The 25,645-nt window shown below is 39.3% G+C and overlaps 2 protein-coding genes across 10 annotated transcripts in view; one reads left to right on the forward strand and one right to left on the reverse strand.

Moving 5' to 3' along the window:
• The first annotated feature begins 6,743 nt into the window (after positions 1-6,743).
• LOC101470043 (receptor activity-modifying protein 1) lies at positions 6,744-13,301 on the forward strand. Of its 2 annotated transcripts, XM_076875284.1 has the most exons (5): positions 6,744-7,039; positions 8,193-8,293; positions 8,426-8,471; positions 9,551-9,689; positions 11,640-13,301. In XM_076875284.1, the coding sequence occupies exons 3-5, from the start codon at positions 8,429-8,431 to the stop codon at positions 11,872-11,874; spliced, it is 417 nt and encodes a 138-aa protein (XP_076731399.1). In that variant the 5' UTR covers positions 6,744-7,039; positions 8,193-8,293; positions 8,426-8,428; the 3' UTR covers positions 11,875-13,301. The 2 variants fall into 2 exon arrangements, with proteins under 2 accessions (XP_076731399.1, XP_076731398.1); XM_076875283.1 differs by lacking the exon at positions 8,193-8,293 and having other exon boundaries at positions 6,746-7,039.
• Positions 13,302-14,028: 727 nt separating this feature from the next.
• slc4a3 (solute carrier family 4 member 3) overlaps positions 14,029-25,645 on the reverse strand; it is a 67,621-nt gene continuing 56,004 nt past the window's right edge. For 7 of the 8 annotated variants that reach the window (XM_076875279.1, XM_014407650.4, XM_076875278.1 and 4 more), the window contains 3 exons: positions 24,727-24,896; positions 22,826-22,999; positions 14,029-19,929 (listed from right to left, as the gene is read on the reverse strand). In XM_076875279.1, the coding sequence (XP_076731394.1) occupies positions 19,852-19,929; positions 22,826-22,999; positions 24,727-24,896 (422 nt within the window). In that variant the 3' untranslated portion in view covers positions 14,029-19,851. The remainder of the gene's footprint in view (positions 19,930-22,825; positions 23,000-24,726; positions 24,897-25,645) is intronic. The other variant, XR_013093645.1, reaches the window with a different exon arrangement.

The raw sequence follows: 25,645 nt of genomic DNA on the forward strand, positions 1-25,645 counted from the left end.
CATTCATTCAGAGTTGCTAAGCAGCACGTACACACAGAATATCATCGTATTGAGGAGTGGTCGTAAGAAAACATTTCCATTTCAGGAACAGTTTACCGAGCAAACAGAGTACACAGCAGGTAGACACGGTTTAGTTAACGTTGTGCGTCTTTTAAAGACGGCGCACGTGCTGTTTGGATAGCGTCTCTCATGAAACGGAGTGGAAAATGTTTTCACAGATAAACCCAGGAGAAGAATGATGATGAGAGAGGTGGGAGGTTCGGGAGACAGAAGTTGACAAAACACTTTTTCCACACATTTGTTATGTACATAACCAACACTCTTATATTTTTTTTAAGGTTCTGTGACAAACTGGTATTTGTGTTAAGTTGCTTTGAAAGCTGTATGGGAGGAAATGTGATGATTTACAGACACAGACAATGAAAAGGATGTCATCACCCAAATGGTAATGGTGTAGGAAAAATTGTGTACATTAAAGACCCGTTTAGCAGTTTGCTATACTGTTATCACTTAACATTTACTTTTAAATAAATGTGACTCTTATTTTATCAGATAAATTCAAAGATTTCTAATAGTAATTGAATCCTACAAGGCACACTGTAGAGTCCCCATTTACACTTACTGGCACACATATTCATTGACGATTTATTCTGTGTTGTTTTTTGCCTGTCACATGTACATCTGATGGCTTCACTGCCGGGAATATCTTCCCTACAGGCAAGCCAACACACACGGATCAAACTGCTGACCCTCCAGTTAGGTCACTCAGTAGATGACCTGCTCCTAAGCCACAGCCGCATAGTAAGTGTTGTTATATACAAATATCAAATGAGCCAGTCAGATGGAAACAGCTGAATGTATTTAGTAGGGGTGCAACGATACGGTTCGATATTTTTTCGATACAAAAAAATGTTCATGCTTTTTTAATTTATCATTTATTAAAATTATAAATATATAATATTTTAACTCAAAAGGTTAATGTTGCTGAAACAACAAAGTAATAAAAAAATTAATCTATCTGATCGAGAAATCACTCATCTTTGGAAAAGAGAGTTTATTACAGAGAAATGGCTCTTTCCAAAATAAAAGCTATACTATACACCTCTTCTGGGGTATACTCTCAGCAGCATATTAAACATATCAGGTCCCCATGAGGAGAATCATGTGCTAACGGCTGTCTAAATGACTCGGGTAAAGTTTGTAGCATGCGTGCTTGTTGTTTTTGTCTGCTTCCACTTGTCTTTGCATTAGGATGATGTCGGCGTAAATGTGCAGTCATATTCGTTGCGTTCCCACTAGTGCTGTCAGCGTTAAATTTGAAATGACGTTAACGCCACAACAGGGCAAATCTCTGTTAACGAGCTACCGCGGATCGCCCCGTGCCTGGGGCTGGACGGCCAACACGTTACCGAGCTAACTGCGCTAACGCAGTAGTTCCCACCCATGTAACTGAGCATTGCGTGGCACATCCGACATACTGTTTTACTTTTGTCCATGACGTGCTTACCTTCAGGGTCATACTTCACATGAAGACCAAAATAGTTCCAAAGGCCAGATCTGAATGAGGGTGGGGGAGGTTCAATTTGCCATGTTGCAAGGAGCTTAGCTTCTGTCTTGCTAGCTTGCGCTGCGCTCAGTGGATCTGCGCTCGACAGTGCAGCCTAGGCGGAGTAGTTGAACGCAGATCCACTGAGCACTCAACACAGACAGCATTGCCAGAAGAAAAGTTGATAAAATAAATTAAAAATTTTGTATTGTTCGATACATATATGTACCGAAAGCACTGTATCGAACGGTTCAATATCAATACGAGTATCGTTGCACCCCTAGTATTTAGGCATGTAGATGTGTTTAAGACCACCTGCTGAAGTTAAAATTGAGCAATGGCAAAGAAAGGTGATTTAAGTGACTTTAAATGTGGCCAGACGGGACGGTCAGAGTATTTCAGAAACTCTCTGAAAAAGAGAAAATAACAGTGAGAGGTATTTCTCTGGGTGAAATGACTTGTTGATGCCAGAAAAGTAATTTCACCCAGCTGCCTTCCTATCTCGCAGAAAAACAGCAGGAAACCACACCGGGCGGCACTTTGGTCAGCTAAGAACAGGAAACTGAGGTTACAATTCACACTGCCTAACTAAAATTGGACAACATGAGATTGGAAAAAATGTTGCCTGGTCTGAGTAGTCTCAGTTTCTTCTGCAACATTTGGATGGCAGGGCAGAATTCATGTAAACAGATCAAAACATGGATCGACTTTGCCTTTTATCAAGAGTTCAGAGTGATGTGTAATGAAGTACTAGCATCAGTTAAATCCCAGACACTACCATCTTCTGATGGCTGCTTCCAGGATAATGCACCAGAGCTCAAACTGGTTGCTTGAACATGACAATGAGTTCACTGAACTCAAGTCATCTTCACTGTAATGAGTCCAACAGAGAAACTTTGGGATGTCGTAGAACGTGTAGATTCACATCATGGATGTGCAGCTCTAAGATATTTGCTCAGATGTGCTTTAAAGTAGAGATGGACCGATCCGATATTACATATCGGTATCGGTCCGATACTGACCTAAATTACTGGATCGGATATCGGAGAAAAATAAAAAATGTAATCCGATCCATTAAATATCACGAAAGCACCTCACAAAACTTGCAACACGCCGTAACTCACCTCAGAACTTTAGCACGTCGGAGCAGTATGCATCACGTGATAGAGCGGCTGTGGCATGCGGGACCTGTCGGTGGTCTGGATAGCATGTGGAGCTTCGCTAGCAACCCGGCATTTCATCTCCGACAAAGTTATCCCCGAGAGAAGTAAAGCAAGTGTGTAAGTCCATCTCTGAATGTTTGTAAAGCATTCCTGCGTTAAGCTTAACAAGCGACTGCCTCTTCTTGCTGCTACTTCAATCATGAAACTGCTTAACGATCAGCTGATCGGCTTTTCTGTCGCGAGTCCGTCTCTCTTGTTTGTTTTTGGCCCACTTTGCACCAGAAAGAGGAAACCAGCGGATAGACAACAGCAGCACGTTTAAGCTTGATCAGCTGTTGTTAGAATTTATTTATTATTACTTTCTACTCCAGGATCTTTTTCTACGTAGCTGACGCTGGTAACTGTGCAGGGGCGCATCTAGCAAAGTTTAGCCAGGGGGGCCGATAGGGCATGAACAGGGAAAAGGGGGCACAAAGACATACTTTTCTTTCTTATTCTCATTTAAAATGTCTAGCTTTTAATAAATAATTATCCGAATCTTACACCCAAAGTTTTAATCTGATGTAAAATGAATAGAAGTCAATTACTGTATATAGTGACTATTAAGTCTAATATATATACCCTAGTAAGCTATAGTACTTTTTCCTTTGGGAAGGTACCATCTGTGCAGTCTGCAATTTTGTTGAAGAAAGATGTTGAATCTATTTAATTATTCTTGAAAAATAATTGATTTCTGTGCATTGTTTTTCACACTGCATCAAATTAAGGTTGATTACGTTGATTAAGCATCATGAGGTGGAGTGTGAGGGGTGGTTCCCTATTTTTTATTTATTTATTTTTGTTGTTGCTGGGAGTTGGAACCCTATTAGTTAGGTTGCTTAATATTTACGCTAAGTATTCTTTAAAATACCAGAATAGGGAGGATGGTGTAGGTTTAAGTTTATTAGATTGATCAGTATTGCTGAACTATGAAATTTTTTTTTTTTTGCATATAGGTATAACAGAATAGCTTTAGTGTAGTTGTTGTTTTAAACTTGAGTATGAATTTATACAAAATGCAGCAAGATATTTAAAAAAACAGTTTTGTTGATTAAAAAACACTATATCGGATTCATATCGGTATCGGCAGATATCCAAATTTATGATATCGGTATCGGTATCGGACATAAAAAAGTGGTATCGTGCCATCTCTACTTTAAAGTGAATTAGAAAATATCAGTACTAAAATGTACTTGGACAGAGTGGCTGGCAATTTCAAACAAAGAATATTTGATATACCAGCTGTTAAGTGAAACCTAGTACTTTTGCCACCATGCAGCATGCACGATGGTTGAAAAAGAAATCGCAAGACCCTTGTAATGCAAGCGGGGTGTGGTTGTCCCTCTTCATATTGTAATTCAGGCCATAAAATTGGAAATGTTCTCATCAGGGTTTCAGAGTAATTCCCTGCATTGTTTGCCACGAAGGTTCTGTTACATTACCTCAGAGGGGCTTCAAAGTCAAAGCTATTCCACACTTTGTGGCTTTAATCAAAAGCCAAACTATTTTATTACCAATAGTGTTAATATGAAGCTCAAATGTGTTTTACATACAAGCCGGTGATGACGTAGTGACATTAGACTTTCTGTAACCTAGACACCAAAATATTTCAGTTTGATATTTCATATCTTATCTCTCAACTTACATGATCTATTTGACAGGCCAGTAGCATTTCTTTCAACTACTGGTCCGACAGTGAATGCTTTGTTCCAGGATAGAAGGCCCTGACAGACATTACTTCATACACCCAGACCAGCTAAGTTGAAGCATGTTACACAAGGAGCGACACTGACGTCACGCTGGAGCTGCAACGCAGGCCTGGAAGCCCTAACTAGCATCCTTGGGTCAGTCAAAGAAGAGGAAATATCTTTCTCATGTCATAGGCGAGAAATTTCCCATGCCCTGTCTCCAAGAGGTGCAACATACGCTCCACACATGACAGTGTGTTAAGCCACCATTACATCATGTGTGACTGTGTAATAGGCATTCATACACTTTTGCTCCAGTACTGACAATAAAATCCTACAATCCTCCTTTTTCAATTATTCTAGCAAAGCTAAACATGTTAACATCACTTTTAATGATCTTTTTATATGCTGCAAATTTTCATCAGCCAAAACATTAAAACCCTAATGTGTTGGGCCGTTTTGTGCTGCCAAAACATCTCTGAGTTCTTCAGGTCATGGACAGGACCCAAGATCTCTGGGGGTGTCACATGGTGTCGAGCACTGGGATGCTGGCAGTTGATCCTTTGGATTTAGTGGACTCTGTTTTGGGGCATTGTTACATTCCCCAGGCAGTCCTGGGAGAAGAAGGGAGAGACTGGGGTAAGTTGCTCCAAGGGGCAAGATTAGCCATGCCTGCTAGCTGCCTCCTTCCAAGAGAAAGATGGTCACTGGCGCCATCTATGCCTTACCCTTGATCAGATTTAGAGGATTCTCTTGCAAAAATCATCCTCCAGATGCAGGTAAAGGATTTGCCATACAGCTGAATTCTCCATAGCATCTAGTAGCCTGATAACAACAGTCTACTAAGATAGTATCAAAATCAATTCTGCCAAAAATTAGGTCGTGAAAAGTTGTTCTCAAAATATCAGATGATGGCCACCATTCCACCCCTTCATTCCAAAAGTATTATTGACAAAATTACTACAATTTATTCTCATTATTGACACAATAGTTATATTTCACTTTAAATATGATTGTTATATATGCAATGAAATTCTGTTTAACTTTTGTACCACATTTATTGAATCCCACTAATCATGCATTTAACAATTTTTTGATGTATGGGGGTTTCTAGAGTCTACAGCACCACGCAGTACAGAAGACAGTTCTGTGTGCAAAAGCAACACAAAATTACCTGCCACTGTCGTTTTGATATTGTCGGTTATATGATACAACCAATATCTTTGTAAATGGACTGGAATTTATGAAGCCTTTTTCATCATTACTCAAAGCCCAAAGCAAGGTACTTCATGCTGTTAATACCGTTTTTATTGATTGCTCGCTAATGGAAGCAGTGAATGCATATTGAATTTCACAATCTTACTCAATTAACTTTTATTTGTATACAAACAACCAAAACGACAGTAGCCTCAAGACCCTTTGACACACAGGCTGGAGGATCCAGGGATCAAAGCTAACAGCCATCCTTGAATTTGGGAGAAAAGTAGCTACGTTTAAGACAGTCTAAGGAGCTTGGAAAGAAAAGCGTCTGGACTTCTTTAAGTTACTTAAAGATGTTTCACCTCTCATCCAAGAAACTTTGATTTTAAGACAGGCCTCCAGTAAATGCTCTATATAAGCAAAGCCAAGTTTCTGGTTGCATCTGTGAAGATGTATGTCTTGCCAGTGCAGGGTTCTCATACTTCTTTTCCATTTAATCATCACGTGGTGTGCAGCCAGTTCTGTCTTGCTGCCTTTTGAGAACCAGCTTATATTTCAACAGGTTTGAGCACTGAACACGTTACGTAGCATTATGCTGGAAAAGTTGGGGTAATTTTATGGGAAGAAAAATAAAAAAAAAACAGACAGTGCAGGGATGAACTTCACCTGCTTCCAAGATGCCAAGGAGAGGAAAGTCTGAAGAGTGTAGAACACTTAGTGGTATATAAAGCAGCGTTACTGTTTTACTGAAGCGTTGAGCATTGTGGCCTTCATCAGGGTCTTCATAAAAACATAATGTAGGAACCATTTTGAAATAGCAGAGGTAAACTATAAATTTGGCTCTAGATTGGGGATCTAAAGGCAGCTCTAAGCAGAGTTAAAACTAACAGATCCCAAGCATAAAGCTTGGGGTGTGTTGGAGTTGGAAATAACAAATTTCCTCTGATTGTGAGTCTCTTTCAGTTTGTGTGTGCTGACTTTGCACACACAAACCCACCCCTTAATTCCTACCCCACCCCATCTTCCACTGCTGGGAAGCTGGATAAGAATATGATTTAACACAAAGCATAAACATTTACGTTAAATATGTGTCTGTGGTGCCTGTGCGCTGGCTTCTTGACTCTTAGAGTTTTGCTAAAGTCTCTCTAGGGGGGCTCTGACTGGAACACGCCTTTGGGTAGCATGGGAACAGGCAGGCTTGGTCTGGGAAAGGGAGCAGGCTGTTCATTTCTGTTGCACAATCCAATTAGCTCCGAGTTCCACCGATAAGAAACAGCACCAGATCACTACAGAAGCTTTGTGTGAGAAGTCGTGCGTCTAATAGCTGGCTGGTAAACAATCGGCAGCATCTTCAACAGGTTCCGCTTTCACCAGGGATCTACGACAGCTGGTTAACAACAGAGGTACGTGACTGTAGAACTTTTTATCTTTATAGGTTTTGGGTTTCGTAAAATGATTTACAAGTGTTGGCTGGATGGATCGCCGCATAGGTTGTAAAACCAACTGCAATATAACAATTCGTGCATTTACATCACTGACAGTATATGTGCTTTTATAGAGGGACAAACATCACATGTGCACATAAGAGAGGAAAATACAAAGAGAAGAAAATGCTTTTCAACATTCCATGGCAACATCTGTTTTCACTTTTTCCTCCCACGAGATAAATTCATTAGTTTGTGGGAATGTCCAGGAAGCAGATGGACATCATGTCTTCATACACATCCTTTTTTCTTTCAAGGTGTATGCTTGGGATTGAGGTGAAAGTTGGAACCTTAAATGTTAAATGTATATCTACCTTTTAAATGCAGACTGACAAAATGGGAAAGGGTCTCTTTTCTTTGTCTTTGTTATTGTGCATCATAACTAGAAAATACAAGAAATGTCAAATGTGGAAACCATTATGTGCATTTCAAGGAATTAACACTCCAGTGAGGGGAGGAAGCAGAGAAAACAAAACTGGAGAAAGTGTCATTTTGTAAAGCTCAACAAGACAAATTAACAGAATAAAAACAGAATGGAGAATTTAGGTTTGTAGGGAGCTGAGGAGTGATCTGACTATCCCTACTAGCAAAAACACACATGCACAGTAGGCACATTGTTACAAAATCCCCATTTGAAAACCATCTTGCATTATTAATGTTATTTTAGCTTATCACTACTTTGTCAGCAGTCATTTCACCTGCATGAAGCAAATTGGTCCTAAAAAATAATCTCGTAAAAAACGTTGAAAAGGAAAACCCAGTCTGTTTGCACAGTTGCTGAATGGTGGGATTTATGGGACCGTGACCCCAAGGCCCTGACAGACAGCGGGGAGGAAAACAAAATGTGGGAGAAAGGAAATGGATCACTTATCAGAAGCAAACCACAACTAACAAGTGTAGATGACCCACCACCTAAAAAATGTCAAAACCACTGCAGTGTCAGGAACACTACCTGTCTTATGAGTGCTGTCAACAGCCCTTAAGCCACTGTGTGATCTTCAGAAGCTGCAAGTAAGCTACACAGGAACCGTGTAACCAAATACCCCTTCTTTCACAACTTGGACTTCCTCAGGGGACTCGATACGAGCCAGAGACAACAAGACTGTTGGTCTGTGTAAAGGTGCCTGATAACGTGAAGGAGCCAAGGTGGTCGGAGACTTTGCTGCAAAAAAAGTGAGAAGTGTCACGCTGGTGCAGATGGCTCCATCAAGGAAGTTTGAAAACACCTGCACTCTGTGCATGCTGAGGATGTAAACCAGTGGTTGTTTGGTGTATTAATGAATTCTCATAACAATCTTTTAATAGATCATGCTGACTGCTTACCTGCTGGCAATCTTCTTCATCTGCGCAGGTAAGTGTAGTCAATCACACAATCATTGCAGACCAAAAATGAGAACTTAAAAGGTATATTTGGGTTAGAGGAATCTTTTTTTTTTAAGTTTTTATAGCTAAATGTATCAAGACAGACAAAACAGCAGTTATTCACAACAGGAAAATGGGAGCGTTTCCAGGTTTTTTTTTTTAAATGGGCCGGCAAAGGAGAACCTCGGGTGGCTGGGTTGGGGGTGGAGATGTCTCACAGGGACAAATAAAAGCATCTGGAAGTTCAATGAGTTCTAATAATGTTAATATGCTCCACAAACATGCATTAGATGTAGCTGCTTGTAGCAATGTTGGAGTCACACTGAAGGGCAAAGGGAGCTAATGGAGCTAATAATATATTTCAGTTTTACTGCATGGTCTATCAACACATATTTGGCTACAGTTTGCAAAGTGAAAGAGTAAAGGGGGCACAATTAAACCAGCAGCATTCACTGCATGCAATATTATTTATCATTATACTCATATGGCAGTTGTACCTTTCGTTTTGTGTGATTTTCAACAAATTACACAACATCAGAAAAGATTTTCAGCTAGAATATTTCATTCATTTCATCTGCATGCATATATTTGCAAGATTCAGTGAAGACAGAATTATTTGTCATATAAAAAAGGGGTGTGAATGAAGTTTCCTTTATGGACACCACATGAACTATAAATATAATTATTTTTTTTTTTTTTTTTAAATGACATCAGAAACAGCAGTATGCGACATTACGTGATGGCAGAGCTTCAGTTCATCCTTTGTCATTTTTTATAAATATAATTTAAATAAATAAATATAAATATAGAGACCCTGAAAAGCTGAAGATGGAAGATTTTTACGTTTATGTTTTCAAATTGGGGAATTACAAGATATATCCAGGCCTGATACATCTTCTAATTCACAAGAACCCTTCATTACATTTAACTGAAAGCCAATTTGAATCCAAATTATTACAAAAAAAATGAACAGGCAAACAGTGGTGTTTCTAACATTAATATGCGCTATCCTGAATTGAGTCAGCAGTGCTGACTCTCGCCTATGTTGTGCAATGTCATTTTCTTCAGGAATCACAGCAGAAGCTGTCCGTCCACCATGCAACGAGGACCTGTTTGACATCAATGTTGACAACTGCCTGTTGGATTTCAACAAAAGCATGGAGACAAGTGACTATCAGAACATGTGCCCGTGGCCTATGGTTCAAAGGTAAATGTTAGGCTCTTCTTTTCTTCTTCATTTGTTTATTTTTTAAATTTAGCTAATATAAAGTTGTCGGGGGGGTTTTTCTGTGTGTTTATATAAGAGAGACAAATGAGTTATATTTAACTGGACAAGAGGCTCCCATGAGTTTCCAAGACTTGAATGAGTGGTGTGTGATTAACCAAGCATTAATGCATGAGTCTGTGCTGAGCTCAACATGAGTGAAAACACAGGAAGGCTGGATAAAGATCCAGCCTTCCTGTGTTTTCACTCATTGAACTCTACAATGAAATACAGACACTTCTTTTTACTGCCTTTTCAGTAAAGACGTATAATAACCTTTAGTCATGGGAAAATCAGATGCTTTCCAGTCTCCTCATTACATTTGATGCCGGTCGAAGTTTTAATTACTCATATTCTAATGAAAACATGTGAGACCATTGCTCTTGGGCTCATATTTCCAGACAGCAGTTGTTTCTGGAGACTTTAGTCTTTGCCGTGCTACCTGGAGTGGATGGCAGTGGACTTTAATTATGACTGTAATAATCCATATTTTACTGTCAGCATAATTTGGGAGATGAGGTACCGTAGAGTTTAAATGGTGTGTAAGGGTGGAGTGTCCATCGTCACAAGGAGCCTTGCTTGTTGAGCAGGCTTCTGGCTGTCAGGTTCAATTGAGCCTCGGTGGAATTTTTCCACACTAAAATTTTGCAGCGACATCTGGTTGCGAGATTTATGTTTGTTTAGAGAGGCTACGGTTGCTTCTCTGCCCCGAGGACGTGACAAATTAATGCTTAAACTTGAAATGTAAGCTGCTGCCTAAACATCAGCGGGTGATTTCTCCATTTATAAAAATCTTGAAGACACTCAGGCTGTTGATGTTTTTGGCTTTGTGCGCCTATAAACAAGGCGCCTATAAGTGCAATGCAACTGTGTGACATGGATCTATGATCATGCCAGGTGAACTGAGGCAAAAAGCATGGCTTCTATTCATCTGCTGTTGTTTGTTCATGCTACATCCTACTCAGCACAGTCATGTGTTCCCATTTTTTGAACCAGTGCACCTGTACATTTCACTGGCATCAGGATATTTTAATAGTGCATTTGCAAGAAATAAACAATGTTTATATTATTTGGTATCTTATGGCTGATTTTCCCCTAATGATAAATGAAAATGTGCTGATGACCCATTTAAAATGCATTAATGGTGGGTTCTGAAAGAGGGTTGGTCTGTCCTGATGATGCCAAATAAATAATTCATGCATACCTGATCTTTTAATTTATTAATAAGTCTTTACTCAGTTATCCCATGAAATGAAGGTCTGTTTGCAGACAGTTGGGTGTGTTGTGGTCAGTAGAACACACATAACAGCTCTGTTGCCTGGCAATACTGTTAGCTAAACGGGAAACAGGAAGCTGAAATGTTAAGGCCTCAGTCACCCAGGTGGAGAGACTGATCGGTGACCCTCTGACAACCACAATGTGTATCCCTCTGCTAGTCGCTAGGTGAAAATGGTTGCAAAAATGCTACTGCACCAAAAACTTCCATGTGATTACTTTGGTCACTAGCAGATTGTTGCCATTGCCTGCCGTTTGCATGGAAGACACAGACTTGTGTGCAAATACTTACCAACTACTGAGCAGCAGTGAACCTTTTTATGAAAAGGTGGCGTGTTTTATGAAAGCTACAGGCGACTGCAGCAATCTGCAATCGTGGAAAATAACTTTTTCCCTAGTGACTTGTGGTTTCCAAGGATTCACCGAGCAGACTAAGGCCCAACTCTTAAAGCTACATGTATGAATAATGTCGAATGTGCTGACGTGGAATCTGATTCTCAGCCTACAGATTCATGCTGCACATATTTCACACACCCTAAAAATGTTACAAGTGAAATTCTTTACCGCCTGAGTAATTTTGGGTCACCTTGACTTTAGTCTCACTCTCTTTCTCTGCAGCAACTACAACAAATTGATGACATGTGTGGAAGACTGGGCTAAGAAAACTCGGTGTTGGGGTTATGGATTTTTGGTAGATGAGATTTACTTGGAGGTCCACCAGACGTACTTTTCGCTATGTGGATACGTTCGTGACCCCCCACTCTTCACTCTCATCATGTTAATAGCACCGTGTATTATTGTCACACTTTTTCTGCCTCTTCTGTGTGTTCACATCGCCCCCAGGGACACATAAATACCCAGCGAAGGAAAATTGGAATATTTTTTTAGCCAGTGTTCTGACAGTGCTAACTGTGCTTGCTACCTCTGTTGCAGAGATTCAGGAAATTCATCCTGGAAGAAGACACTTCAAGCTAATAAAGAATCATTTTACATAAATCAGAAAATACATTTTCTATTCAATGAAGTAGTGAAAACGCCTGACTACTTAAGTTTGGTTGGATAAGTATCTTGGGCTGTTCACAAAGAGTTTCATGATCCAAAAGACTGCAACGGAGAGGACAACTGTACAACTGAGACTCTTTTGGACCTAAATGTATTTATCCAAGCAGACAAATTGCAGGGGAGCTTATAAACGGGTGTCGTAAATTGAGCAACAATGACTGCAAATCCCCCAAAGGTCACGTTTGGTGGAACAAAGCAAAAATCTCACCTGTTTTAAATATTCCCCTGTCCCCTTCAGGATCCCTGTGCACCTCTGCACCATTTCCAGCGCTCTGGCTGTTTTCCGATCTCTCTCTGGAACTCCTCCTCTGATCACTTGTCCTCCCTTTTGTTAAAACAACAACACTTCCAGCCTTAAATTTAATATTTCGAGAAGAATGTCAGAGAACAACATCTAGTGACTAGTGACTGACATTATCTCCAGTCACCATCATAGTGTTGGTATGTGGCTTTCATAGTGTCAGCACACAAAGCATCCACTACAGGTCAGGTCCTTTTTGACAAATGCTCTCATGAGACACCTCAGATTTTTACAAAAGACACTCTTGACCTTATGTGCTGCCTCTGCACTTGAACAGTTTTTATTTTTTTCACCAAAAATTGTATTTCTAAAATGTTTTTTCGTTTTATAAATCATCATTATGACCTGTATAGAGTGAGCCAGACTAATTACAAGTGCTGGAAGCCGTCCCGAGGTCCCACAAAGGCAGTCTTGAGGGGGACATTGGCTAAATCTACAAAGCTATGTTTTTTATGTTTGAGTTCCAAAACCATAATGCACAGAAAACAACATTTTACAGGATTTTGTCATCCAACTGTAAAATTATAGGAGATATTTTACTATTTAAAAAATAACATTGTTTTGAATATTACCCTCCATAAACAAATATGAACACAACTGGAGGAAATCTATGAAAATGTAACCATTTTATTGTTGTAGTGATTTTTCCCTGCAAAGGTCAAACACTGTATTTCTCTGTGACTTGTTTGGTAAATATACAGTACATATTTATCACATTATACAGTCTGTAAAATGAACATACACTGAGCACTTACCTAATGAATGTTCTTCACTTCCATTATTCTTCCATGTGTGGCAGAAGTAATCTGGTTTATACTGTAATCATTTTTATGTTGACAGAAATAAAAACAATACCATTTGTATTTGAAACACATAATAAATATTTATTTCAGACAAAAAAATAATGCTTTACAGTTTTTTGAAAACCTCTTTGTAGCCATAGCAAGACAGACCTGCTATTAAAGTATTCACATGACCTAAGTGTCATCTACAGATGCAAACATACTGCATTTAATTATTTTTTTCATCCAATTACTACTTAAAAGGACTGTTGTGCAGAGCTCATGCAGAAAACTGTGTCAGTAAAACAATGTAAAGATCCATTAGGTGTTTTGGGGGGATTTCAATACTTGAACAATTTTATGGTTCCTTGTAATCTGCAAAGGATGCTAGCGTTCTTAATCTGACTGAGGATCAGTTGCCCAGCAAAAAAACAGAAAGCAAGTTGAATTTTTTAAGCCAAAGGGGAATTTTCTCAAGAATCGGTGGGTAAACTAGAGACTGTTCAGATCCAGGAGTGCCAATTGGTGATATTATGTCTAATAAGACTCTAGCATCATTTATGCACAAGGTGTTTTTTGGTATTTGTTACCTGATGCACCCGGTTAATTAAATAAGTGCCACTTCAAACTCCTTGTTCCCCAACATGCAGGTAAAGTTACCAAGTAGCGCCTAACTCTAATAAGCAGATTTAAGCGAAATTTGCTAATGCGGGTCTCTAAAACGGGACCATTAATTGTCAGCAGGTAATCTTGCCACCAAAAACACACCTTGTGCATAACAGGGAGTCCCAATTAACTGCTGACCCCGCTGATCATGAGACTCGCTAGCTGTTGTGTGTTGTAGAGTTCTTTGGTCTGGCTCTTATTAAAACCTTGCTAAATGCAGCTTACACCGTGCTGGGAGAAACGTATAGTCGTTTTGTCTTTCGTGGATCAGTCACACTAGAGTAAAAACAGTCCTTATGATTAAAAAAAAAAACTGGTGGTTGATGTGATTTCATGGAACTTTGTTGCTGTCAAAGACCAAGTGCAACTACTGGTGTCGACCAACTGGTCACCCAGAGGTTGAGTGGGTGACGCCCTCAACCTCTGGGCGACCACTTTCAACTGGAAGGCAGTTGCACAGGTTGCCAAGTGGAGACAACTTATTCGTGGTGGGAATGGGACTCACTGTAATCACTCTCAGACTGGCAAAGGTTTTCAAATAATCATTGCGTATTTTGTAAGCACAGAAAGAGTCGGTCTGTGCAGATGAGTGCAACTCGACTGTGACAACTCCTTGCAAAAGGGGACTCGACTCAAGTGGTTGCCGGCTGCTTGTATCCCGATTACATTCCTCTATTAAAAACAAGGCTGCAGAGTGCTTGCGTCATTTTGCACAGGTAAAACCACATCCTACTCACTCTGTCTTAGTGCTCTTTTATCACCGTCTGGACTCAGTAAATTTGCTTTGGAGAGTACAACTGACTGTGAGTGGTTTCCAGACCTGGTTCATTTAGTTTTCCCTAGTGTGACTTCAGCATAAACAAATAGCATAATCTTAAAAATCATAGGTGTTTCTCACTGAACTGAACTGAACGTATTATTATTCTATGAATAAAAAAATACTATCCACAAAAAGGAAGATTAAAAAAGGATAATACTGGAGATAGTATTTAATTTACAGCAGGAGATGAGGAAAATCTGATACCAAAGACAGAAGAAAAAAAATTAGTGGCATTCCTTCAGCATCCACCATATTTCTGTTGCTCTTAAGAAAATATCAGTATTACTGCATTTCCTTGTAGCAGTTAATCTCGTTTCACATGTATCTGATTTATCGTTATATATAGTCAAACCGAGTACACTATTCAATATGCTAAAGACCCAAGCTTGTCAGATGTCTTCACTCAAGCTGATGACAGTGGATTAGTCTTGGTTCAAAAATAACAGAGCTAAGTCTTAGAATTGGGTGGGTGGCCTGGCCTGCTACCACTGAGGCATAAGGTGACGAAATGAGGTGACGTGAGAACGTTGACATGACAGAATTTTCTTTAAGGGTCAGAAAGACCAGAACGATTTTTCTTTACATCTCGTGTGTTCTGACATCCAACACCAGACAGGACCAAGAGGCAGCGCCACACCTTTTCTTATCTTAATAATACCCACAATTCCACTTTTTCTCTTGTGTAAATACTGAAAGGATGTTTTGGTAAGTTTGCTGGTTCTTTTTAGGCTGTGGGCTCCACAGACACAGCAGCTCGTGTCACACACACACACTTGTATCGGGCATACACCTCAGAGCCTCTTTCACCATCACAGGTCGAATCAGCACAGCATTGTTGACAAACAACAACTTTGGCTAAAAAATGAACTATCAAAGCTTTCACTGCATATTTAGTTATTAATGGCACCAACAAGGCATTTTACTTTAAAAAATAAAATCTTTACCCCCCTTTTGATTCTCATGTTCTCAGCCACTCACAGCTGGCTGTACAGCATCTACTCTTAGTCTCTCATAGTAATGCACTTAGTGCTCTGTGTACAACTAACATTAGTGTGTGCTTTTTAGGTATGGAAGTTAAATATTGACAAAACTATTAGACATAGAACAAATGTAAGCTTTCAACAAACTATTAAACAATGTTAGTCTGCCTGAAAAGATTTATAAATGCTTTTCATTTTCTAAATAAAACTATACACTTACTGGTCACTTCATTAGGTACACCTTGCTATTAACAGGTTGGACCCAATTTTGCCTTCAGAGCTGGCCTAATCTTTCATTGCACAGATTCAATTAGGTGGTGGAAACATTCCTCTGAGATTTTTGGTTCAGACTGACATGATAGCATAGCTTTGCACAGTTACTGCAGATTTGTTGGCTGCACATCTACCATCTCCCATTGCACTGCATCCCAAAGGTGCTCAATTAGAGTGATAGCTGAACTCTAGTTTAAGATCACTTGAGCTTTGTGACATGGTGTGTTAGCCTGCTGGAAGAAGCCAGCGGAAGATTGGGACATTGGGGTTATAAAGAAATGGACATAGGAAGCAATAATTCTTTGGTTGGCCGTGGTGTTTAAAAATGGTCATTACACATTGTTTTTGCCACAATACCATCCAAATGCTGCTTGCTAAATTTCTTTTCAGTATTCATTATTTCAAATGAACTGTCGTCCTTGTAAATGAGATGAATACAAACTGAAAAAATTGTCTGTAAGGCAGAAAATATGAGGGATGCTTGCTTACTCAGGGCAATCTAGAGTTTACACTTTTTAAATTTATACAATATTAGAATAATTCTAGGTTACAAAAAATACATAAATGTCACACAAAAAAAAAAAAAGAGTTAAAAAAAAAACCCCAAAACATCAACAACAAAAATAGTTTTTTCATTTTTTTTGCAAAATTATTTGGCAGTGCGCTTTCTAACATGGTGACCACTCATAGTTGTGTCATTAGTAAACTTCCATAAATCAAGTTCCTGCCCCTAAAAACACACTCAGTCAGAGGCAAACATTCAATAATGTCACGAATACGGATAGGGGTGGGTATAATGAAGAAAATACCTCACTGTCTCTGCCCTCAGTTTGCCATTCCAGTCTCTGTAAACTCCTGAAACATAAACACATGGTTGAAAAGGTCCATTAATAACGCAGCCCATTTTAAATGAAACTGCTACAGAGTGCTAATTCAAAGCACATTGTGTTACTCATTAACTCGGGGAGCTGCAGAATTAAATACAGACTGCAGCAGGTGTACGCTTCACATCAAAGTGGAGCTTCAAGTGCAGGCCTACAGAGAACAATCTAGGGGGGAAAGAGAGATTCATTTACCGTTAAACTTCTATGTCACTTCACTGGAGTAAACACATAATTCTACGCACTTGACCTCTTTTTCCTACATTGTACAACATAAAAGCCGGGACTGTAAGCCATAGATTTTTACATAGCAAGCGCCGGATTGCCTTGACCGCTTTATTTACACAAAGAGGCAACAAACTAAAGGCTGGGGAGCAATATTTACAGATCAAAGGTCAGTTTCCCCTGAGACTGAATCTTTGCATGGCTCATAATATAGGGCATGGTTATGTGAAATAAGATGAATAACAGTACATTGCTGACCATTTAAAGTATGTTTATAGTGGGGTTTTGGCCTTGTTTGCCAGTAATTTATAGAAACCTCTTCAGCTGCCAAGCAGTCTCTCTCTCTCCTAACTTACTATGCACTGTTTTCTTTTAAAAGGTTCATAGACTAAATGTTAGCAGTAGATACATTTTGGTAGTAACAGTGCAAAGAAACAGACTTTCATGTTGAATTAACCTTTTTGCCAAGCATCCCCCAGAGTGAGGAATTTGGGTTTGGGTTCAATCATCTCTGCTGTTCTTTTCCACTTTCACTGAATGTGATCAAAGAGTGTGCCATCAAGATATTGTAAGAAAAAACAGCAGACAATTGCTGACTTTCTGCAGATATCCACCCAGTTAGAATCCCCAGGACTCAGCTGACGCTTCCCGAGTGTGTCAGTGATGAAAGCAAGGGAGCCACCGAATGCAAACATGGAAAAAGACCAGAACCCAATGTGCTCACTTTTTTTGTTGTATTCAACAACTCCCGTCTATTTTAAATCAATACGAATAAACTTTATAATCCTAATGTTTGGTGAACCAGACAGTGAATATCCTCAAAACATCTAAATGTGAAGCTTCTTCTTTCAGTTCCTAAGCTTTTAATTGCTGACCGTAAATGGACCATTGAGCCAAATATAGTAAAATCACACCAATTTCCAACACTAATTAATGAATTAGTTTTATCTTTTTGTTGTTTTATGTACAGCAGCTGTTATGTGTTTCTGTGTAGCATGAAATAAGAAAGGTTTCTGAAAATGTGCATGTGTCAAAACTACACTTTATTAGGTACACCTTAGGTAGTACCAGGTTGGACCCCCTTTTGAGATCTGGCGGAGGGATTTTGAGGTTTTTGGTCTTCTGCTGTTGTAGCTCATCCGATTCAAGGTTCAATATGCTGTTCATTCCAAGATGTTCTTCTGCATACCTTGGCTGCAATGAGCAGTTAATTTAGCTACTGCTGCCTTCCTATCAGCTCAAAGCAGAATCTCCTCTGACCTCTGGCATCAGCTATGCATTTTCACCCAGAAAGAGAACAGAATGGTCTTTTTCAGACCATTCTGTGTAAACCCTTGAGATGGTTTTGTGGGAAAATCCTAGCAAATCAGCAGTTTCGGAAATACTCGGACCAGACTGCCTATCACCGACTACCATGTCACATTTAAAGTCACTTAAAAACACCTTTCTTCCCAAATGTGATGCTTGGACAAATTTCAAGAAGTCATCTTGACCTGTCTATATGCATACATACATTACTGCAGTTGCTGCAGTACGATTGACTGATTAGATTTGCGATAACAAAGAGATGAACAGGTGTACCTATTGAAGCAGCAGGTGTCCGTTGCAATATAGGATAACTCTAAAAATAGATGGTAAATTACAATCCCAAGCTCACAGTCAGTCTGTGCAATGCAACCTTCATGCATCCTGCAAATGTTTAAATGCTCCCCAACATTTTCAGTACTATCGTGTCTGTGTTAGCCAAGTGCATTATTCATGACATCTCTTAAAAAATATACCAAATTTAGCAAAAAACTGACAGATACTTCAAATAAAGACACATTTTTCTGTTTTTAACGTGTCACTCTACACAATGTTCTTTATATTTTACACTAACTCTAACAGTAGCTTAAGCTATCCGAAATCTAAATACCACTAAGAACATGGTATAGCGTTAAGTCCAAAAGGTCACAAAATAAATAGATACAACAAAGTAGAAAAATAGGTTTAGACCATGTTAGCTATTTACTTATACATCCAAGGTCATAATAATGGGATCAGTGGAGGGCATTAATCACCTTAAAAAAAGTACAGTGGCAGCCCATGAAGAGGCACAGTCTCTAGGGGATTTTGGATTCACGGGAGACTACATTTAGAGATGAGGACTTGTGCCAGGGAGCTGGGTTGGCAGAGAAACGTGACCTTTTTTTCCTACAAGTCTGTACAGAAAGGAAAAGGACTGACTTAACTCCTTGTTTGCACATCATTGCAACCTATAGACAAAGGCAGTAATACAAAGGAAAAAGGCAGTTTAACAACAGAGGCAGTAAAACCAATTGAAGGCTTTACATTTAGAGAAAGTTCATCTGAAAACATTATTAAGTTTGATTGAAATCCTCTCCTCATTAAAGAAAATCTTTCCTTTCTCACAGATCAGTCCCAAAATAAGCCTGAATTAATCAAGCCTGCTGCAGTCCTAAAGGTCCCCACTATCATTGCACTTATGCCCAGAACCTGCAGACTAATTAAAGGGAGACATCAGGTAAAAAGAGTTCATATAAGTTATGTATGCTGCTAGATTTGGTATAGTCCACTTCAGGTATGCATTCAGAGCTATTTCTGTCAGGGTTAAGACATCGACACCACCACAAAGATCTAACATTAGATGTGCTTTTAAAAAAATGGATTAAATAAAGGTAAAAAGTGCTTATCCAACTATAGATTCTGTATATTTTACAAACACCATTGCAGAAGCTCCTCTTGCTATCCAGAGACAATGAGGTTTCCAAGATTTGCTTCCTCCGATCGGTCAGACCTGCAGGGTGTAGGTGATCCTTTTAGCTGGTTCCAGCTTAAATTTATACAAGCATGTGGATCTCATTGTACTCATCTCGTCCATCTTCATCAAAGTTGGGCGAATCTTCATCACAATCCAGCTGCAAAGGGTTGAAATACCTTATTATTTTCATTTAATGTTCATTCTGGACAAATTAAGCATAGTTTAGCGCTGCCAATTAAAACAATGCTGTGGAATAAACTAGCACACTGACACCATCATTGTTTATTCATAATTTAAATACAGCAATGCATGCATTTTGACTGAGCAGTACTCTGTTAATTATACACAGCAATTAGTGCCTCTAAGATCAATGCCTGAAAAAAAATAGGCTGCTTTTCGCAAGCTAAGGCTTTAGCACAGAGCCCAAGAGACCAGCCGGCAACCATCTGCCAGTCATGTATTCCCTGACCACTTGGCAAGTGGTTGCTGAAGGTTGATGGCATTTGCTGCCGCTAGGTACTCTGCTAGCAATGGTGAAATTAGGAAAAGCGTGACACAAACTGTTTTCTGGAAACAGAAAACATTAACCTTTAAAATAAAAGCTGCATCTTTTGATAATTGTTGGCTGCGGTGGCGAGGCACAACTTTTAATCTGAAGGTTTCTGGTTTGCGTATAACTTTTTCAAGGTTTACCACTGCTCAGCTATTATTGACTTTTTAGCGAGTTCAAATAGCAACGGGCAGCAACTTAACCTAAATTAAACACAAAGACAGAAACAGATGGAAAAAGCTAGCCTGACTGTTTAAAAGTCACCAAATCTTGAAGAAGCAGACTACAGTAATGTCTATCTAATTTTCTGTGTTAATCTGCATTAGCCAATTTAGCATCACAGGTGCAGGCTTTCAAATTATGTTTAACATATAGACAAAAGTAAGACATTTTTTAAAACGTCTGCTTTTATTTTTATTTTATTCTTTTTCTTTATATACAGTTTAGAACTGAGTTATAGGTCGTTATTGGAAAATGTGGTAACAAGAAGAACATTCGTGAAACAATTGCAATCCCCAGTTCAAAAAAAACCCAAAAAAGACATTGGAATGCTGTAATTTTAACTACATAGAAAACGCAATGATCTGCAAATCTCAAACCCATATTTTGTGAACTATAGAACACAGAAAAAATACAAATGTTTAAATTGAGAAAAAAATGACCATTTCAAGGTCATACGGTCATTTTGAGTTTGATGGCAGCAATATATCTCGAGAAAGTTGGGACAGGTACATGTTTACCACTTTGTAGCGTCTCATCGTCTTTTTACATCAGTCTGTAAATGAACTCAGGAGAGCAGATGCTGGACTTTTGGGAAAGGAATGTTGTCTCATTCTTGTCTGATAGAGGATTCTAGCTGCTTAACAGTCCTGGGCCTGCTTTGTTGTATTTTCCATCATGTCCCAAATGTTTCAGAAAGGTCTTGTAAAGGTATGAAGTATGCACTTTAGCATTGTCTTGCTGAAATAAGCAAGGCCTTCTCAAAAAGACATTGTCTGGATGGTAGTGTAGTTGCTCTAAAAGTTGTATATACCCTATGGTGACTTTCCAGATGTGCAAACTAAGGCACTCATACATCCCCCTAGAATCGGAAATGCAGGCTTTTGAACCAATAACCAGCCAGAGGTTCCCTCTCCACTTTAGTTCAGAGGATGCAGCATCTATGTTGTCCAAAAAGAATTTCAAATCTTGATTCGTCTGACCACAGAACAGTTTCCCACTTTGCCTCAGTCCATTTTAAATGAGCCTTGGCCCAGAGAAGCGTGTTTCTGGATCATGTTTGCATATGGCTTCACAATTTTACACTGAGGAATATTATTCTGAGAGTGTTCCACAATTCCCTTTTATTCAGTCATGTAACTGACCAGTTGCCAGTTAACCTAATTACTTGCAAAATGTTCCTCCAGCTGTTTCTTTTTAGTGCCACTTACTTTCCCAGTTTTTTGTTGCCTTTGTCCCATCGTTTTTGAGATGTGTCAGATTCAGACTGAGCTAGTATTTTTCTGGAAGCAAGAAAATGCAGCAACACAGGAAAATGTAAACCTTTGATATGTTTTTTTATATTCCCATGTGAAGAAAATATGGATTTATTTATGAGATCTGCAGATCGCTGCATTCTGTTTTTATTAACATTTTACAAACTGTTTCCACTTTTTTGGGATTTAGGTTATATTTATGGAATTATTGTAGAAAATCATTGATGGTATGTGTCAATCTTGACTAGCAAAGGTCCAAATCATGTACTTAGTAGTTTTCTTTTTTGTTTTGTTTTTTTAATTTGCATTTCCCATACATGGATCATTAGAAGTTTTTCTAGGAATGACTTTCCCTCAGGTTCACATTATTTCATCCACTAATGTGAACATGAGACAAACCAGAGCTACAAGGCCATTTTTCCCCTTTGACTTTCTTTGGTTTACCAATTGTCTATAGTGCAGAAAAGCAAAGCAAAGAATGTGAAACAGGAACATTTATTATGGAGTTCATACAAGGGTGAAGGTTCGGGGGAGTGGAGGATTTGACGTCAAGGAGGTTCAGCTTTGGCAATTTTCAACTTTTGCCAGTCCTTTAGGTGGTTTGGGGCAATTCTGCAGCGCAGAGGGTTCATGAGAACATATGAACGGTGGTCATGTTAAGAATAAGCTTATTTTCTTGCTCTTAAAAAGTTGACATTTAGGAAATGGAAGGTTTTAATTTGACAGTGATGACATGTATGGGTTTAGGTGGATCTGTCCAAGAAAACATGAAACCCAAAAGCAAAAAGCAATATCTGCGTATGTCTTGAAATGATTTGGATGAAATGATCACAGGGGCAAAAATAATCATCAGAACTGTCAGGGGTCAAATTTGTTTCAAGCCCTGCAAGTCAGTATTAGACCGATATAAAAACATGCAAACGTCCGCTGAATTTTAAATTTGCCGTATACAGTAAGTATCTCGAGGCTATGTGGGATCGGATGATTGTGGCAAACATTCTCGGAAAGCCTCTGCTACCTAAACTTACCGCCTGGAGCTCACGCTCCTCGAAGATCCTGGAGAGGATGAGGCGTCGCAGCGGCACCGTCATGATGAGGACGAAGGGGAACGCCAGGGAGGCCGCAGTAGACTTCACTACCCACAGAGCCACGATGCATGCCAGCTGGGTGATGGTAAACATGTTCATGCGCCATGTCTTCACCTGAAGAAACACACACATATTGGTCAGAGGGTTAGAAACCAGGAAATTACAGCACAGACAGATATATCCAGAGATGCACAAATCACATTTTTGGCTCCATCTAGTGGAAAATTCTGCATCTAATCTTTTTTTAAACATGCATGAGGGTTAGATTTTCTGTCTCTCTTTTTTTAAGAAATTCACCAGGGAAAATTTTGAATTACAAAGCCATTAAGATTGGATTTTAAGACATGGGAATGGTTGTAATTTATTTACAGTCTCATAGGCTTTATTGCAAGTTATCACGATAAGCAGCTGCAAAGTTGCTCTGGCTGTGAATGGGAGACATGTTAGCAGGGAGTGTTCCCTACATAACAAGATCTAAGCTTTTCTACGTGAGCTATTAGGTTGGAAACTGTGCTGTTAAAAAAAAATAATAGAGAGAGCAAGCATCTGCGCACTTGAGGACGTGCTGTTTAAGTTTCTGGTAAGACATGAAATACAATCCTACTATGTAGTCCCATGGAGAGTGTGTGTTTTCACGCACTGCTGCTGTGTGTACATCAAGATCCCACTACATCCTAGTTATAACTGTTTTTTTAACATCTAGGTAATCTGCTGCACATGTAAACACAGCAACTTTAGAAAAAGAGGTTATGTTTTTGAGTTGAAGGTGTTAAGTTGGTTTGATGGTGTTAAGATTAGCTGACCTGACAATATCGGAGCTTTGCTATTTTCCAGATATATCACATGTTGATGTACGAGTTATTTTTTTATTACACAAAGTATTCTGTGACCATGGCAGAGAGATAACCCGTCTCTATAAAGATGCAGGCTACTGTCACATTGCCTGTGCTGTTTGACCGCTTAACAAAAGTAATGAAACTCATAAAGACAGCCTGGCTGTGTGCGCCTTAATTTATTTCAAATTTCAGCAACAATATATTGGGCAAAGGATGTTGAAGACGGAGCTTCATCCAGAGGTTCATGGATGTAGTGAAGGAGGACATGCAGAGGGTTGGTGTGACAGAGGAGGATGTGTCTTCTTATAGAAGACTCTCTCGAGTATTGCAGGATCTTTACCTTTTAATATAAAGCATTTTGAGGCAATGCTATAGCCAGCTGATGCAATATAAATACTGAATGATTTACGGGAGGCAAAATTTACAAGGTTTTAGAATACAGCACAACACGACATGAAGTAACGCTAAAAGACTAAAATTAAGACATTTTTCTAGAATCTAGTTTTTATTTTTATCTTTTCTGATTTTTTTTGCTTTAATATTTGAATTAGATGTTTTAAATTACAGATGTAAATGGTTTGACACCAGTAATACAAAGAGTAGATAAAACTATGCTATAGTCTGACAGCTGCAGGTGAAATAAGAGGAATGGATGAATTAGTAACCAGATGGCCAGAAAATGAACTGTGCTTTTCCCTAAACTGTTGAGGTTACTCTCAGATTTGGGTCCAAACTCCAGGAAAAAACTCTTTCGAAACCAGGACTTTAAACCAGAAATCTGGTGTGCATGGTTTTCATTGGGATTTGTCATTATCCACTGTGACGTTGTAGTATGTCTCTGACTCTCAGCATCTAAGCCTCTCTGTTTTTCTTTTGATTTAACTCAAACGCTGAGGACGGACGTCATTTTGGTCCCGCAGTTGCTGCTCTGCTGGCTTTGGTTTCTCCATGTTACCGCTCATAATAGAGCAGAGGGCATGTAAACACTGCTATTGCGTGTGCTACCTTGGTGACGTAGATGTGGTCCGGGTGGTGCTTGGCAGGCGTGACCATAAGCGTTATGCGTTCGTACAGCTGGATGCCCGTCAGAGAGGTGACCCCCATGTACAGGAAGATCCCGAAGAGCACAGCCAGAGGGATGAGGCGGAGAATATCTGTCATCACTATGGACATACCTGATGGGCAAACAGGGATTTAAAGGGGGACTTTTAACATGATTTTACTGCATGCGTGCACAATAACTGGCAACTGTGGAGAAAATTATTCATTCAACAAGGGAACGGGAACGGCCCTTAAAAACAAACACGCTGTCGTGCCTTTTATTAGAAACACACTCCCTCTTCAGATGCCTTGGTTAAGATACTCTGAGGGCTAATCCAAACAGTCTTCTTCCTAATCCAAACAGCATTTCACTCAAACAAAAGCTCAACAATCATGATGACTCACCACGCCTGCATACCCAAACTGGATCAAACTAGACTTAAGATTGCTTCGGGAACCCTACCTTAATTGAAACAAGACTTTCAGTCGGCAAAACGCAATGAGTCAGTGGATGAAAAACAATGCTGCAATGTCAGGCAGTGCATTTTCACTTTCACAAAATTTTCTTCTTGTAGAACGACTGTCTCGGCTCATTTTGAAGACAAAGAATGAAAAATCATTTTAAGCTGTTGTTGGGCTGAGTCAACCTTCATGAATGTCTAGACATGCAGGAGCTACAGAGCTGCCACTCTTCCAGCTCGCGTTTATTTACCTAGAAATAGCCACTGGTTCAGATTCGTGTTTTATTCCATCTTGAATATTGATCTGGTGTAAATTCTGATCCTTACACTTTCCTTACATAGAATGATAAGAAGTGTAATTCTGCCAGCCGATTACATTGTCTCCCCTTTTCAATTAATTTTAACTAAATTAAATAGGTTAA

This window comes from Maylandia zebra, linkage group LG16 (assembly GCF_041146795.1).
Source record: "Maylandia zebra isolate NMK-2024a linkage group LG16, Mzebra_GT3a, whole genome shotgun sequence".
Classification (NCBI taxonomy): Eukaryota; Metazoa; Chordata; class Actinopteri; order Cichliformes; family Cichlidae; genus Maylandia; species Maylandia zebra.